Genomic DNA, 16,498 nt, shown 5'->3' with positions numbered 1-16,498 from the left:
GTCTGGAGTGTAGCTTTCCTCAGACAAGCTTGGGGCTGTTTTCAAGAATGACATCGGAGCTGGTTTCTTTCTCCATTCCTCTTGTACTTTGGGGGCTGGAGTCGCACTCCGTTTGTGTCAGGGAATGACATTGTGTCTGGGGGCTTGCTTCCAGAAGCGGGCTGTGTGTGCGGGGCTGCCCAGGCAGCCCACCCTGCGCACCGCCTGAACCGGTCTGGTCCCTGTGTGCCTTTGGCCTGAGCTCAAACCGAGGCAGTCAGAGCCGACCGATGTGCTCGGGGCAGCTGGCAGCTCCTGGCCTTGCATTTCAGCTTGGGGAGCACAGTGTGCAAATAAATGCATGGGGAAAATCCTAAGAGGCAGTAAAGGTTTATTAAAACTTGATTTCTTTCTTAAGCTTCCCAGAGGAAAAATGTTAAACATCACTGTGACAGACCAGGCTGGCTCTCAGCAAGCTTTTGGTCTTGTTTCATCTCTGCTGGATCTGGGAAACAAAAAACATCTTAAAAGGTTGTTTCAGGTGCCCAGATTCACACACGTGCTAGGGCAAGCATCTCGAGAGGCCCCTTTCCATCAGCACGGAGAACAGGAGGAAGAAAGGCGCTCTTCCACGTGCCCTTAGCAGTGCCCTCCTCCAACTCCTTCATGCCTTTGCCATTGTCTTGAGCAAGCAGTAAGCTCTTAATAAAGTTGGTGCTAAGGAGTAAAAGAATCTTGTCTATTTTCTGACTTTAAATTTCGTTTGATGTACTCTTAATTAAACTTCATTTTGTAAACAGAACAAGCCCCCCCCCTCAAGGTTATCACAGCTTCCCTCCTATACTAAAAAATGATAGTACTCACCCTTGTAGGAGCAGCAATATGAATAAGGTCAACGGCAATAAGAAGGGTTCTAAGCTTTGATAAAACGAGCCTCGCTCTTTTTTTTTGACAGAGCTCCTAATAAACATATTTAGCAAGGTCTGGAAATGGGAGAAAAACTCTAACTAGATTTTAATTCTAAGATGTATCATGTCAAACTTCACTGTTCCTCTGACCAATTGAATTTAAAGTTTGTTGTTTCTTTTTTACAAAACACTAAGTGTACGTGAAAGGTTTTGCTGCAGTATCTTTTTGCCAAGGACATTAAGCTTAAGTTATCCACAAGAAAATGGTGGGGAGAGAGGAGCTTTAGTTTTGAAAGCAGGTTTTTTTTTTTTTTCTGTTTTTTTTTCCTTGAGCACAGCAGTGGTTCAATGGCTACCTGCCATTAGTTGCCGCACTGCCACGTCAGGAGAGCTAACTAAACTTGGGTGAGGCAGAATTTGTTTATCTGTATCTACGTGGTTCACATAAATACATTAATGTTTCCTTCTTTTCATAGGATTATTCTTCTGGCAGTATTGAGTGTTTCAATGGACACTGTTTAAGGTCAATGAGAAAAAGCATCCTGCGATGTTCAGACTCCAGCTTTGAGGAAAGTATGGCGATACTGAGTGAAAATGTCAACAGAGGACACTTTTCAAGGTATTGTATTTCTGTATGTCCAATCTCCGTTCAATTTATAGATTGAAAAGCAAGAGTGAAAGTATGTCCAGTGAGTCTAGCCTGATAAACCTCCAGCTAAAACCAGCAGAGGCATGTGAGCATGCTGATGTCGGTACCAGTACCTTAAAACTAGAATCCCTCTTCTCAGTGAAAGTCTTCTGCCTTTCTAAAAACCATGCATTTTTTTCCCAACCCCTTTGAGGTGTCTTTTCCACTTTGGTCACTGAGCTATTGCTCATACTTTTGAGAATTCAACGTGAGCAAGTTAGGAAATGTGGGTACATACAGAACTGTGTGCATATGGTACACAATACGCTTGGGATCTGGATCCTCTGGGTTGTCCGCAGGCTTTTCTTTGCATACCGTGGAGCACAGGCTTGTAAACCTGGTGAAATTGCCCATTCTTGATGGGTCTAATACAAGAATTCTTTTCACCCTTCTCTCCTCTGTCCTCTTTCTTAATGTAGGCAGTTGACAAAGCTGAAATCAGACCGAAAAAAAGAATATAATGCAGGTAAGTGGCTGTAACTCCCTCGGATACCTATTTATGCTGGTTACTGAAGAGGATGGCACTTGGTCACTCCATCGATTTCATTTGGCCCCAAACCCTTCTGAACTCAGCTCATTCACTCATCAGTGACTTTTCTGTGAAGAGAGGTAGGTGCAAATAGGAGGAGATTTTATGAATTCCTTGGGGAGAGAGCAGCGTGAATTGCAGCTCGTCCGTAGATTCAGAGGAATCAGTTCCTTACCTCAGGTTTGTCTGTTGCTTGGGTTTTCTCAAGCCTTCAGGACACAAAATAATTGAAAACTGTTCTTGCAAATAGGAGGGAGTACTGCGGTGTTATAAATTATAGTATGCAAATGTTAACGAGTAATTCAGTGAGGAGATGCACAAAGCCACTGATGTTTGGAAGCTCTCACTGAAGTTGAGCAGTTTGACTTGAAACCAGCCTGCAGTGCTGAGTTACCAGGCACGCTTGGTGCAGTGAGGCCACTTGCTGATGAGTGGAAAAATCTCTCAGTTGCAGGCAGTGTCCTCCCAGCTATGGGCCAAACAGGGGCAAGGGCCTGAAATACAGCATTGCACGTGCTGTAATTCAAGCTCTAGTTGTGCAAAGTAAATTGATATTTAGTAAGCTCCAACGTAGTTTCATAGTTGGCAATCACCAAATTAAATCTTAGCTGTGCTCCTGCTACTACAGTGGTGTAGCTCTTCCCTTCCCCTTGTCCTCTTGGCCATTTTAATGGTGGTGCAAGCAACAAACGTGTGCCAAAGGCTGCTGTATGGTAAACAATGCGCAGGCTTTTTTCTAAAAAGCAGGAGTTTGAGTTATCTGGTATTTGGGTATTTCTCTTGAAATGGTTCTTATCTCCTTGAGCTGTTAGATCATAATGCAGGAAATGGAAGTGCTTCATGCTTAAACAGGGTAGCGAAACATGTACATTTTAAGAAGAGACTTACAATGTAATGGTTTTTTTGAACACTTTTAGACAGAGTTTTACATAAATGAAGTGAAAACACCTTAGAGAAAGGTGTTGATTGTTTCACTTTTCCAAGACAGAAGGAACTGGAGTAAACTTCCCTCCTGCGTGGAACAAAAGTTGCACGTGTTTTTGTCAGACTAGCTTTCAGTCTCTTAAAAAGTTTCTCTACAGGTCATACTTTTAAGTAGATAGATTAAATGGACAGAATGATAAATAAGTGGAATGCAGTGGTCATGACAACAACTTCTAATTTGGAATTTAAAGAAAAATCAATCGACTTCAGGGTGTCTTGTTTGTTTGTTTACATTTTACAAGAGCAATGGTGAAATAAAGAGAATCCAATGGTGAAATAAAGAGAATCCCATCTTTACTGTTTTAAAATATTTTATTTGCTTCTGCATTTCAGTCACCAGAACGCTGAGGACCAGAGATGATGCAAAAACTGCGAGACGAGTCCATGGAGAAAATGGGGGTTTGGAGCTGCGCCGAAGCTGTAGAGTTCGACGAAGTCGTTACCCTACTACAAACTCATCCGTTCTGTTTGACAAATTTATAACAAAGTAAGTCGTCTTTTCTTGCAGACCTCCTAAAATGATCTTTCTTAGCAAGCCCTTGTGCTATGGCATGATGTTAGCTTCGTCTTGCTATTTATTTTGACAGCAGAGAGGTATGGTCACTCCCAGCTTTGAGAGTTCAGTTCACTGAGTTTTCCCCATTCAGCAATTTTCTTGGTATCAGCAGTGCCTTCATTTTTAATGAACTTTTTGTTCTGTACTTAAAAAAGTGAATGTAACACTTGGTTAAGAAGCTCAGGACAGTTTGATACAGCCAAAGTGAAGTAGCCCTAGTGATTCTGCGTTTCTGTCTGTGGTTTATTTCTGTTTCTGAAGACAAAATTGTTTTCTGCTTCAGAATTTCCTTTCCTTTCATTTAATTGTTTTCTGCAACATGAAACTTAGATTACCGTTAAGAACAAAGAGCCTTTTCTTGGTTAACAAAAAATGACTTAATGCTACTGTGCAGAGCAACTTAAGTAGGATTAAAAGCTGACATAAATTTTTTATAACGTCTTACTATGATATCAGAAATCTTATTTTCCTCTTGCATTTAAATATATATATTTAATGTGCTCAGTAAGAGGGAAAATAAACTTGAAAGCAGCGTATGTTTACAAATCTTCAAACGTTTGTTCTTAAATCTCTATTAAAACTAAAGATTTGACCTATTTTTTTTTGGTAATGTCTAAAATCTTGGCTAAGTATCAATGACTTTTGCTTTGTGCGTACTATATTAAATTGTCCTATTGATTATCTGTACTGTTTCATTTTTTTCATACACGCCTGACTTTGCTCTTACATGTCAACTTTTTATCGTAGTACTGCAGAAGTCGTGTTGCAAAAAATGGATGAAATAGAGCAGATCCGTAGATGCCGAAGGCGACGTTGGGAAGACGTTGAGGTGCACAGCAACCCAGAAGCAAATACTCCTTTATTTTGCCTTTTTTGTAGAGTATTTCACAGAGGGAAGTAATTTAGTTGTAATTTTAATTGAACTGAAATAACTTCCATCCAAAGAATAGCGTGGTCTAAAGTAACATACAGCCCTGCTCTCTAATTATAACTTCATGTCTTACTGATCCAGTTGTGCTCCAGATATCTGTTAAGAGTGGAGGAAGTGTCTTCTGCAGAAGACGTGAGATAACAGGGAGATGCTGAAGTGCATGTCTCATACTCCTGTTTCTTCATTGCCTTATGCTTTTTGAATGGACACTGTTTACAGACAGCTGTTTTGGATTTGGGTTTTTACTCCAAGTCTTACTAAAAGCTCTGCCTGGGGGGGCTGAATATGCAAAAAGACTGGTGCTTTCCATCACCATGGCAGTTTAAGCTGCTTAGCTTTTTATCCTTAGCTCCTAAATCATATTTCTCATCATGCTGAGGATCACATTTTCTTGGAAAGGTTAACAAAAGGCAGTGCATAGCTTCTTGTGTTGGTCACTCACTCGAATTTTGATTCCTGTTAATGTGTTTTTTTTTCTTGAGAGCTCACAAAGAATCTCCAGGATCATGTAGTTTTAATCATTTGTTACAGGCAGATGGAACTGTTTTCCTAAATTGACCTAACTGGCATTTTAGAATACTTCCTTGGGTGCGAGCTGCTCCCAGAATTTTCAGGAACTTGAAGCCTTTTAAATTTCTGACAATTAACTGATGGCTACTTTATGTATATTTGTTCCCGTGCTGGCCTTGCCCGTGAGCTTAAATAATCCCGTCTCTAGAGGAACTCCTGTTGAAGTTGTATGCAGCAATCATACTTTCTCTGTCTTAGTTTTGCTCTATTAAATTAAATTATTCTACTGTTCTTTTGAATGATAGGGACATCATTTTTAAACTTCCTGATAGCCTGCCTTCTCAGCTTTCTGTTTAGATCTGAATTCCTTTTTTTTTTTTTCTCTCTCAAATCACAGAATGGTTGAGGTTAGAAGGGACCTCCAGAGGTCATCTGCTTCAGCCCTCCCCTGCTCAAGCAGGGACACCTAGAGCTGGTTGCCCAGGGCCATGAAATTAAACCAGAATTGTCCACAGTACTTTTTATTAGTATTTCTCACATGCCTGTGTGATTTTTTTTTGTATGTCTGCTAGGAAGGTAATTCTTTTTCCTCGGTTCTGTCACGCAATAGATTATTAACCTACGATTAACTAATACACTCAGTTTTGTATCTGGGCAAGTATTTAACCACTGTGTGTTCTGAGCCCTAGTTTAGAGCAGAAATCCTTGTTACTGACTGTGGACGTGCAGAATCATATTCCCATTCTCTCCTCCTGTGCGTTACTTTAATGGTTTTGTGTATATGGAGTGCCTCGATAATGTTCCTATGTAGGCAACAAGTGTGCACGTTTGTGACCGATCTTTCTTGTTGCTTTGAATTAGGAAAAGCTTGGTATCTTCACCTGTGTGAAGCCAGACTTTGAAAGAACTGCTAAACCTAGCAATCCAGATGAGATTGTTGGTGAGTTCTGTTTCTTTACAGTGTTCTGACCAAAAGCCTTAAACAACTGAAACAAGCTAAACCACTGGGTATTTGTCTTCCATAAAAATTCTGTGTTGCTATTGACTTCCCAAGGCTTAGTTACGGACTCCAGGGCAGTACTGTAGTGAGCTCAGAACAGGTGTTTTAAAAAAAAAAACAAACAACCACAGCGCTTTTCCAGGCTGCTTACAAGATAAAAGGCAACAGATGGTTGTAGACAGGTGGGAATAGAAAGAAATGGACAGCGTTACTCAGCGTGCGAAACAGCGATACCGCTACAGCAGGAGCATGACAGTTTTCATGGTTTTGAGCAGCACAGCAAGAATTTTCAGGAAGCAAGATAGATATGCTGCCAGATGTGTCTGAAAAGCTCCTCCCAGGCGTGAAGCTCAGCAGGAGGGAAGATAGCATTGTGCATTTTTGTGTTTAGAAGGTAGTCAGTGTAAGCTGCTGTCAGGGCCCGTAATTAGGAGCTGTCATCTTGGTACTTAGTGACTTGTGGAATGAGGCCACAAAAAAGCCATGGCCACAAAAAGCCATGTGAACTTTGAAGTAATGGGAAAACTTACAGTTTTGAAGAAGAATGTTAATTATGATTAAGGCAATAAATTAGATCATCCTCATAGGAGCTTTCTAAACAGATCAGAATATGGCAAGACTGTACTTAAGGACAGAAAAGGATGTTGCAGTAGCTGAGCTGGTAAGTTAGATTATGTGATAGAGCTCACCTGCACACCCACAAAGGAGCTCAGAGAGACAATGACAGGAGGCAGAGCCCCAGAAAACACTTTGCTCCTCCCATCAGAGTCCCAGAGGAGCAGAGAGATGCACAGTGGCAGGTGGGAACCCGAGGGAAGGACTCCAGAGGAACAATGGCTGGGACTAGGAAGGGAGAAGCAGAGTTGACTCATCATTTGGAGGTTTAGTAAGGAAAACTTTAGCTTAAGGTCTTGATAAGTATATACAGGGCAGGGGCCAGTGTAGAGGGAGAAGCTTGGTTAAAGTGCGTGGGTTTCAGGGAGTCGCGCAGTAGAGGCTTGTAGAGAGGAATTCTAAATAGCATGTTGAATGGGAAATGAGCCTGGGGCAGTTAATCGATGATCAAAATACAAAGTACATTTTTAAATTAGGAAAAAGCTAAAATATACTTTTATAGTGAAAACTAGGCCAGAAAGGAGTGAGTGAAGTGTCAGTGGTGTCATAAAGGAAGTTGTTGGAACAAAGGAAAGGGTTAGAGGAGCAATAAAACAGAGAAATTCATGCTTTTGTGATAGAGTGTTGGAGCACCAAGGACTGGAGATGTTTGTGATCACTACCTCATTTACTTATTTCTGTTCTCCATGTGCTGTCTGTATACCCCACGGCACTTACCTTGCATTCAGAAAGCAATGCAACCTTTTGGGTTATAAAATAAAAACCAAAAAGGGTAGTGCTTTCCAAGAAAAAAAATGTAATTCCCTGTAGCAAGTAGATTATTGCACTCTGTTTTTTGCATGTTTTACCGTCTTTCATGAAACAACTTTGAGTTACTTGACAGAAGCTAATGGCCTAGGCTTCTATGCATTTGGCATTGTTTTCTCATTGGCGAGCTTCAAGCCTGTGACTGGCCCATTATGGCTCACGGAATTTGTGGCAGAGATACAATTGGACCTAGATTACTATGCTTAGTCTTAGCACTATAGACTATTAAAACAGTTTCCATTAAATACTTTCTCAAAATAAGAAGTGGCTTTCTGAAATAGCTGTTTTCAGAAGATCTGCATGTTAGCTAAGCAATAGGACAGAATTTTGCCTGTTGTTAAACACCGACGCTGATGACAAGTCAATCAGCAGTTTCAGAGAGGACGGAACAATGTCTAGATGCATGCTTGTCTGTTAGGATTTGTGATTTCTGAAACGTGACTTGTATAAATTCATCTTAAGGTTTTGCAGGATCCATTGTGTCATTAAGATAATGATAATAATACAACCTACAGGCATCTGTGTAATGCATTTTGGATTTAATATAATTTGCAAAAGTACTTAATGATTCAGTGTCATTTTGTGGTACAGTGCAAACGTCAGGAGAAAGTGAGAATAAAGAAAATGATGGTGAAGACATTCCAAAGCGTTACAACCTTCGACAGAGGAAACCTGTTGAGCGCTATCAAGCTCCACTGGAAAGTAGGTTAAACACACAGTTTCTCTTAAAACCTTAAGTGAGATAAAATTTTTGAATGCAAATACATGTATTTGCACACACGGTTCTATTTCAGTTCTGTACCTTCATTCTGCACGTAAACTTCACTGTTTTTATCAGACACGTGTGTCCTGTGCACGTTCTACTTCTTTGCTGTTTGGCATACTTAGTGCTCTTTTTCATTTGGTGTATGCACTGGTCTCTTTCTAGTGGCTGTCAATGCTGTATTAGAAATGCAATGCTAACTGCTGTAGAACACCCACTTTTTACTCCCATTTCTTTTTTTCTGCGCGTAATTTACACTTGATATTGCCACTCACTCTTCCTTCAGTGCACTGTTCTTTTCATAGATTTACAGAGTAAGTTTTTCTGATTTCATATCAGAACTTTTTATTTTAAGTTAAAGATCTCCATTGAGAAGTTTAAAAAAAAAAAAAAAAAAAACACTACATATCCTTGACATAACAGTAGTTAATCATGCTTAATAGTCTTGCTCTTGTGATTTTTCAGTTCACCGTAAAAAACAGGTGCATTTTTCCACTTGTACTATGCACTGATGAAAAGCAAAAAATTCCTCTGGAATTAGGGATGAGTGAAACACATGGCATTTCCTTTATCTTTTGATATCCTCCTCTCTTAAATGTATTTGTATCATCATTCTCAATTCTTTCCTTTCAGTAAAACCAAAAGAGCAAGAGAGAACTTATCCGGACCAGCCCCCTTCTGTCAGACAGAAAGAGACACTTGAAAATTCTGGGTCACAAAAATCTTGCGATAGAAGACGTACCAGGTTGGTGTATGGCTAGTGATAGCTCTTATTTATCTGTAGAGCTGTCAGTCTTCTTACTGCATAATGCTTCAAAGGGTTTTCAGTTTAGTGGTAATTACAGAGTAACTTTATGATCAGTACTGTGGTAGTCTGAGGATATAGAGGAAACAACTATTTGGAGGGGAGGAGGTGGATATTTTAAGGTTTTCTTTTTATTTGTTTTGTTTGTTTTTAAATCCAGTATTTTGTGGGTCTCTGATAAGATGATTATGGAAGTAGTATCTGAGTTTCCGTAACTGAAACTCTTCTGTTCTGGAACTGAAGCCAGAATCCCCCTCTAAAAATCTTAATCAGACTATTTAATCGTGAAGGTTACAAATTATTTTCTTGAAGCTGAAGATAATTTCATTCGATCTAGAAGGAGAGGCTTTATGGACGTTTTGTTAGCCTTAAAAAAAAAAAAAAAATATCACTCAAATACTGACTCTAGTTTCTATTTGGAATCAATTACTGTTTCTTTATGAAATTAACCTTAAACAAGAGAAGATCTAAATGAAATAATAAATTGCTGTAGTAATGATAAAGGCTTTTTGGATTCTGTAAGCAGTTAGTGCATAGAGAATGCTGTTGATTGCCAGATATTTTGTTGAGCATTCTTGAAAGCAGACAGTTGCCACAAGGAAAATCATGTCATGTCCTTTGAAATTGGATTCCTAAGGAGTACAGTGGCCTGGAAGATAGATCTCAGAATAAATTCTGAGATAGAATTCCCTTAATTTTTGGTGTTACTTAGTATCTGCTCTATTTTCTTTTTAACTTTTTTGGTTTATATGCTTGCTTGCAGACGGAGACGTGGAGCCTCCACCAGTGATTCTACACCCTCTTGCTCATCTCCCTCACTTGATAGCACATGTGATACGGATGAGAGTGGTGAGAGCAGTGAGGACAGCGAGAGCACATCTACAAGAAGGTTGCTGTCATTAGAGAATAGGGGAGGGATGAATCTTCTTCAAATGAATTTTTAACTAGGTTTAAGTTTATGTCAATTTAACTAGGTTTAAGTTTATGTCAATTCAAGGGTCTTTATATTAATTAATAAGGTCTTCTACGTTTGCTTGGCATCATTATAAAAACAATCTTCTAGCTGCGTCTTAAGTTATAAGGCTTCTTTTTCTTTCTTCTTAATTCAAATCAGGGATTTTCCAGTGAAACTTCAGAAACGTGACCTAAAGAGAGTTCAGAGGGACCAAAAGAAAGTTGGAGGAAGTCAGGGTGATCAAATGCAAATAGATAGTGCGGTAAGTCTTTAATTAATCATTGCGTCAGCGAGTGTTTCCAGTGTTTATGAAAGCTCTCAGTAAGGTGCCATCTACAACTACCTTCGTTGATGGTTTTCCCTAAAGCAACTTCAAAAATTACCCAGAATGTTTCCTTTGTGCTGAGATAATTTCTGATGAAACCTGTATCTAGGTTGCTGCTTTCTTTAACATATAAACTGTGTTGTGTTGAATTTCTCTTCAGCTTGGATTTGATAATGTGGGTGGTCTTTCAGAACACATCGCAGCTTTAAAAGAGATGGTGATTTTTCCCCTCCTCTATCCAGAAGTCTTTGAGAGATTCAATATTCAGCCCCCAAGGTAATTCCTTAAAGTGATGAATTGTAAGTCAGCTGTTTTTGGGAGAATGTTCAGTTAAGGTATCAACATGCTTCCATGCTTCAACATTTTTGGCAGTGTTGAGTGTTTGTTTTAGTAGCAGTAAAAAGTAATTTCTTAAGAATTGATAGAATCCAGAATATATGTAGATTAAAAATATAAGCAACGCCTTGAAGTTTTAAGTTTTACTGTCTGGTGTTTTAAAATGAGAAAATACTTCAAAAGTGCCTGGGTTTTAAAAAGTTGCATTGGAGTGGTTTTGTTCTGAGTTTTACATAAAAGTCAGCTTGATTAGTTTGTAAGCAAGAAGGGATTATCTAGTGGAAGTCAACTGTAATATGTTGCTTGGAAGCCCACCTACTTTTGGTTTCTTTTTTTTTTTTTTTTTCCTCTGAGTGCTAAGGCATCACTTTTCCTTCCAGCTTTAGATCTCCTCACTTCCCATCAGCAATAGATGGTCTGAGAGGCCAAACCCAGTAACTTAATGCTTTTGAAGGGAGAATTAAATGCTTTGCTATCAAATTCTGGGTTTTGTGAAAGCAAGAATATGCAGTTTATCACTGAAGAATGAACTGGTGATTTGTCATTGAGCACATTCAGAGGTTCTGTGCTGAAGTTTGCTTGTTTGGCTCCGGTTTACTGTAATCACCCTTTTGTCAGTAGTTTTGGAAGTGTCCTTCTGGGACAGTACACTCTCCTTTGAAGGTTTTGTACACTTGAGTTACCCCCCTTATTCATTTATTTGGGTGAAAAAAAAATTATTGTGAAGTGTTATAAAAATGCAGAGCTTGTATCTGTTCTGACTCCACCCATACTTCAGCTATTACTGCTGTCTTATACACGTGTTTTGGTTAGGAAAGAGGAGCTGTTTGTTCTAGAGATGATGGTTGTAAGAGGTACTCATGATGTTTTTTTCCTATCTGAATCTTTTTTATTGCAGAGGCTGTTTATTCTATGGTCCCCCAGGAACAGGAAAGACACTGGTTGCTCGTGCTCTTGCCAGCGAATGTAGCCGAGGTGACAGAAAAATATCATTTTTTATGAGAAAGGCTTCGGACTGCATGAGAAAATATGTGGGGGAATCAGAACGTCAGCTTCATTCGTTATTTGAACAGGTTAGGTTGAAATGTGCAATATATTCTGTCAGAATTTAAATCGTCATTTTCTATGGTCAAAATTTTTAAGTAGAACTTGCTCTTTTTTTTGTATTTTGTTAGTTTTTTTCCCACTGAAATGGAAATGCCAGTGTTTCTGCTGTAAATGTCAGCTGCAAGAACTACTGGTGTGATTTGTTTCCTGTCACCCAGTTACAGTGGGTTGACACAGACTGCTGTCTTCTATTAGTCATGACAGATACTCCATTAGCTCTACAAGTAGAAGTCCCAGATGCTAAAGTGACAAATCTAGTTTAAGTGACATTCCAACCATAATGTTTTTGTGCATTTTTTCTTTAAATAATGCTGTTTTACTCTGTGCTTTCATGCTAGGCCTATCAGATGCGACCTTCAATTATTTTCTTTGACGAGATAGATGGTCTCGCTCCTGTGCGGTCCAGTAAACAAGACTACATTCATAGGTATTACATTTTTGCACCGACATAAAGTCTGCTTGATCTTTGGGGATTAAAAAAAGGATGATGACCTGTTTAATTTACTGTGAACACATTAATTCATCCTGAAAACTTGTATCTCAATTGCCAAAAAAGGTGATTTTAAACGATAGTTGAAAACAATTCCCTAAGGCTGATATCAGCACATGGTCTGTGCTAACTTACCTTTTTTTTATGTCTTAAAATGAGTCTTGTCCTTAAAAAGCTTGTCCTTTTTGACTACTCATGGGAGAAAGTCATGTGGAATGTAACAAAATTTACTGAACCAGTAAGTAAAAATTATGTTTTTCTATTAGTTCAATTGTCTCAACTCTTCTGACGCTTATGGATGGCATAGATAACAGAGGGGAGATCGTGGTAATCGGAGCCACCAACAGGCTGGATTCTATAGATCCTGCTTTACGAAGACCAGGACGTTTTGACAGAGAGTTCCTCTTCAACTTGCCAAATAAAGAGGTGAGAACTTCAATTCAACGTTCATGCTAGTGTGGCAAAGTCCAACTTTATAGAAAAAAAAAAAAGACAACTTGGACAAAAGAGTGGTATGTGCAGACACTGTGTCATTCTGTGGAGGGCAAATCTGGTACTGACTATATATGGTCAGGATGATAGCACCAAGTAGTTAGTTCTATAATCAAATCTTTCATTCCCAAAGTTCCCATTTGCTTAATTATTTAGTCCACTTAGGCGCTTTCATCTTGAAGTTGTGTTCTTGGTCTCAATGCTTGACGTATGAATGAATAGGGAATGTGTTTGCATTTGATTATTCCCCAGATCAGTGGTAGTAGTTTGAGTTGTAATTATTTTCTTCTTTATAGTAATGGTAGCAGTTCGAAACATAGTGCTAGAAGTGCCTTTCTGTGAATTTACTGACTGAAGAACAAATGTGATGAACTAATGAGGCTGTCACAATGAAAGTTTGCTAAATTTTAGAGAAGGTTTCACGAGAGAAAAGATCTGTTTCTGGATACATTTTTCATTCATTTTCCTCTGGGTAGTTAGGTCTCATAGTTTGAAAACTTACTATTGAAGCTATAAATGCCTTATTTTCCATTACAGGCTCCTAGAAAAAGTTCAGCATAACAACTTCAGAAATATTAAATTTCCTGGTTGAAAAGGCAGAGTGTATATTAAGTAACTGTGAAATACTTGAAAGTTTAGCAAATAAAAAAAATGTATTAATATATGAGGGGGTTTTGAGGGAGAGTTGGTTTTTTTTTGGTTGCCTTTTTTTTTTTTTCTTGTTGCTATTTTTAGGGAAACTTAGGACAAGCTAAAATGCGATGATTTTTTTTTCCAGGCTAGACAAGAAATTTTCAAGATTCATACTCGTGACTGGATCCCTAAGCCACCAGATATGTTGCTTGATGAGCTAGCTGAGAAGTGCATTGGTAAGACTGAAAGCAAAATGGATTAATGCTTGTGACTAAGTTGTAAAGAATCTTAGCTTGTACCAGGCAGTACCCAAGCTCTTGTGCCTTGCTGCACAGCTAGTCAACAAGGCAGCTGGCACGCCTTTGTAGCAATCAGTTAGTTGCTTTCATCTATTTACTTTTTGTTGTCGTTCTTCTTGTTGCCTGAGAACACTGAATGGTTCTGGGGCATTTTTCTCAAGAGTATAGTTTTGATGAGGAGTCTGCTTCAGCTTCATAAGCACAGGGTATCAGGCGATGAGCAACATAAAACTTCCCTGCAGAGCAGTAGCACTTTCAATTCCCTGTTAACCTGTTCGGTTTTGGCATTACAAATTCTTTAAATGTTGCATATTGTATACCTGGGTCTTGACTGATGTAACATTTTTTGTTTGTTAGGATACTGTGGTGCAGATATAAAATCCTTATGTGTTGAAGCTGCGCTGTGCTCTCTGCGTCGATGCTATCCTCAGATTTATGCAAGTAGGGAGAAATTGCAACTAGACGTTAATTCTATTAAAATAAAAGCAAAGGACTTTTTTATGGCTCTGAAGAAGGTTGTTCCAGCATCAAACAGGATCATGGCTTCACCTGGACAAGCACTATCACCCATTTTTAAGCCACTTTTTGAAAATTCAGTAGCAAATATTTTACAAGCCGTGCAGAAGATCTTCCCACATGCACAGCTTGCGCTAAAGAAGGACCGACAGCAAGGTATAGCCACAACATCCGCTTCCTTAAAATTGTGCCAAAGCAAAAACTTGTAGTATGTGCAATCAACATGAACAAACCTTTCGGACATAATAATGGTGGAACTTTATTATTTGCATTCGTGTGTCTTTCTTTTGGGAATATCTGGAATATAATGCATAGGTTTTATTCTGGATTCTAAACTGAAATGCCAAACGGAAGCTCTGAATGACTCAACACATGGTAGAGGACTATGTGTTCTCTACTAAAGCATCCTGCTTCTGACGGTAGCTAAGATAATTAGCATTTGTAGAGGTTGACTTAAGGTTTGAATTATAAGGCACCTCTTTTCCTTTAAGAATAAAAACTCAGATATTTGGAGGGGAAGTGTTTCTAGGTCAATGTTTTTAATTCCTTTCTGAAGAACATTGGGACCAGGATACAAGTATAACTGATTTAAGCTAAATGTTGTTTTAACTATCATCATTTTTAACCAGTCTCCTAATTTAAATGTTTGTGGATCATACTGTACGCTTGCACAGGAGATCAATTAGTATTGATACTTACTAGTGTGTATTTTGAGGCTTTGCTTGGATAGTATATGTGAGCTGACTCCTGACTGCATCAGGCCTGATCAAGTTTAGTCTGTCTGTTGGTGAGAGCGAATAAATTGATAAACTCCCGGTTAACAGAGATCCCTGACTAGTTATGTGCCTATTCCTTGAGAATATCTTACTAGCATGACTCCCAGCAGAGCTGGCAGGAAAACTACCAACAACATAAAAGCAGAGAGGCTAGGGGATTGGTAATTGAGCTACCCCTCTGCTGCCTGCCTTCTCTTATCTTCTTCAGGGATCTTTAAGGAGCCTTACTGAGAAGATGCATTGGTCTCTCTGTCACTTCTCAGTAGTCCTAGGCTAAGGGAATTCTGTGACCATCACATCCTTAATCCCCGTGCTTTCATTGTGGGAACCTCCTCCAGAAAGAAATGGTCTTGTTTTTTAGCTATTTAGCAACTACAGAAATTGTTCCTCATCTTTATTCTAAGGGGAAAAAAAACCACCAAGAGTAGCATACCTTATCCATACACATCAGTGGGACTTAGGGCAGCTTTGTAGAGCCTTGTGCCATCTCCTTAGATCTCTGGTGGGATGAACTCTAGGAAATAGCATTCAGTGTGTGCCCTCAAATGAAGAAAGGGTTTTGGCACTGATTTAGGAGCTGTATTAATGCAAGAGAAAGAGGCACAGGCTATTCAGGAAAGTTAACAAGCCTCTTTTGTCTTTCAGACCATTTAAATCCTATTTTACAAGATGATATATTTGACAGTGATGACGACGCATCCCCAGACTCTGGTGATGAACTAACAGATAAAATGCCTGACAGACCAGAGGAAAAATTCCTCCGTTCCAGCAGGTAAAGAAAGATAGGTCCCCATTGTGTTTAAATTCTTAGGACTACTGAGTCGTTGTAAACAGTTTCAGCTGTTAAAAGTGCGAGGGGGGGGGTGGACGAAGGGGTATCATCAAGTTTTTGTGTTGAAGGGATGCTCGGTATTCACAAGAAGAAAGTGTGAAGGGACTAAAGTTGTAATGAAGGAAGTTGCTCCAAATGACCAAATTGGAAAGCCCAGGCTTCTCTTCCTGAGCCAAAGTGACCCGCAGACTACCAGAACCTGTTGACTTAATCCTTGGCATTCTTTGAAAGACTCAAGACCACATAAATGTGCTGCCTGTCCTTTTAGCTAAAAATAATTGACTTTATGGGTTTGTGTTGCCACCATTTGCCCTTCTGTTTTCCAGGATTGTTAAACTAGTAGTGAATTATGTAGCAGAAAGAAAACTGAGAAATGGCTTGTTAAAATACCTTGAGAAAAATCAGAATGGTGCCTTTAGTTGTTACCATTAAGCCACCAAGTTGTGTTAATCTTTTGGTATTTTAATATGGAAGTCACGTAAGCCCACAGTTGGAAAGTTAGATTATGTTGTCACAGTTGGGTCAGTTATTTTTCTCAGTTTCTATTGCTGTGCTGTCCAGAAGATTTTTTGTCCCTTAGAGCAAGGTGAAGTCTCTAGCATCTTTGATTTAAGCCAGCAAAGGTACGGCCTGATTGTAGTGGGAAACAAGCAAAGGTTTCC

The 16,498-nt window shown here is 39.1% G+C and overlaps 1 protein-coding gene across 1 annotated transcript in view; it reads left to right on the top strand.

The window, feature by feature from the left end:
• The window catches only part of ATAD2 (ATPase family AAA domain containing 2), a 29,870-nt gene that overhangs the window by 2,338 nt on the left and 11,034 nt on the right, over positions 1-16,498 (top strand). The window contains exons 2-17 of the mRNA XM_035317395.1: positions 1,364-1,506; positions 1,995-2,041; positions 3,422-3,575; positions 4,392-4,473; positions 5,947-6,025; positions 8,099-8,209; positions 8,904-9,015; positions 9,839-9,964; positions 10,190-10,292; positions 10,516-10,631; positions 11,590-11,764; positions 12,137-12,225; positions 12,555-12,714; positions 13,559-13,649; positions 14,070-14,384; positions 15,650-15,776. Coding sequence (XP_035173286.1) covers positions 1,364-1,506; positions 1,995-2,041; positions 3,422-3,575; positions 4,392-4,473; positions 5,947-6,025; positions 8,099-8,209; positions 8,904-9,015; positions 9,839-9,964; positions 10,190-10,292; positions 10,516-10,631; positions 11,590-11,764; positions 12,137-12,225; positions 12,555-12,714; positions 13,559-13,649; positions 14,070-14,384; positions 15,650-15,776 — 2,030 coding nt within the window. The remainder of the gene's footprint in view (positions 1-1,363; positions 1,507-1,994; positions 2,042-3,421; positions 3,576-4,391; positions 4,474-5,946; positions 6,026-8,098; positions 8,210-8,903; positions 9,016-9,838; positions 9,965-10,189; positions 10,293-10,515; positions 10,632-11,589; positions 11,765-12,136; positions 12,226-12,554; positions 12,715-13,558; positions 13,650-14,069; positions 14,385-15,649; positions 15,777-16,498) is intronic.

This window comes from Oxyura jamaicensis, chromosome 2 (genome assembly GCF_011077185.1).
Source record: "Oxyura jamaicensis isolate SHBP4307 breed ruddy duck chromosome 2, BPBGC_Ojam_1.0, whole genome shotgun sequence".
Taxonomy (NCBI): domain Eukaryota; kingdom Metazoa; phylum Chordata; class Aves; order Anseriformes; family Anatidae; genus Oxyura; species Oxyura jamaicensis.
Note: the sequence above shows the minus strand (reverse complement) of the source record. Positions and strands in the feature narration are given on the sequence as shown.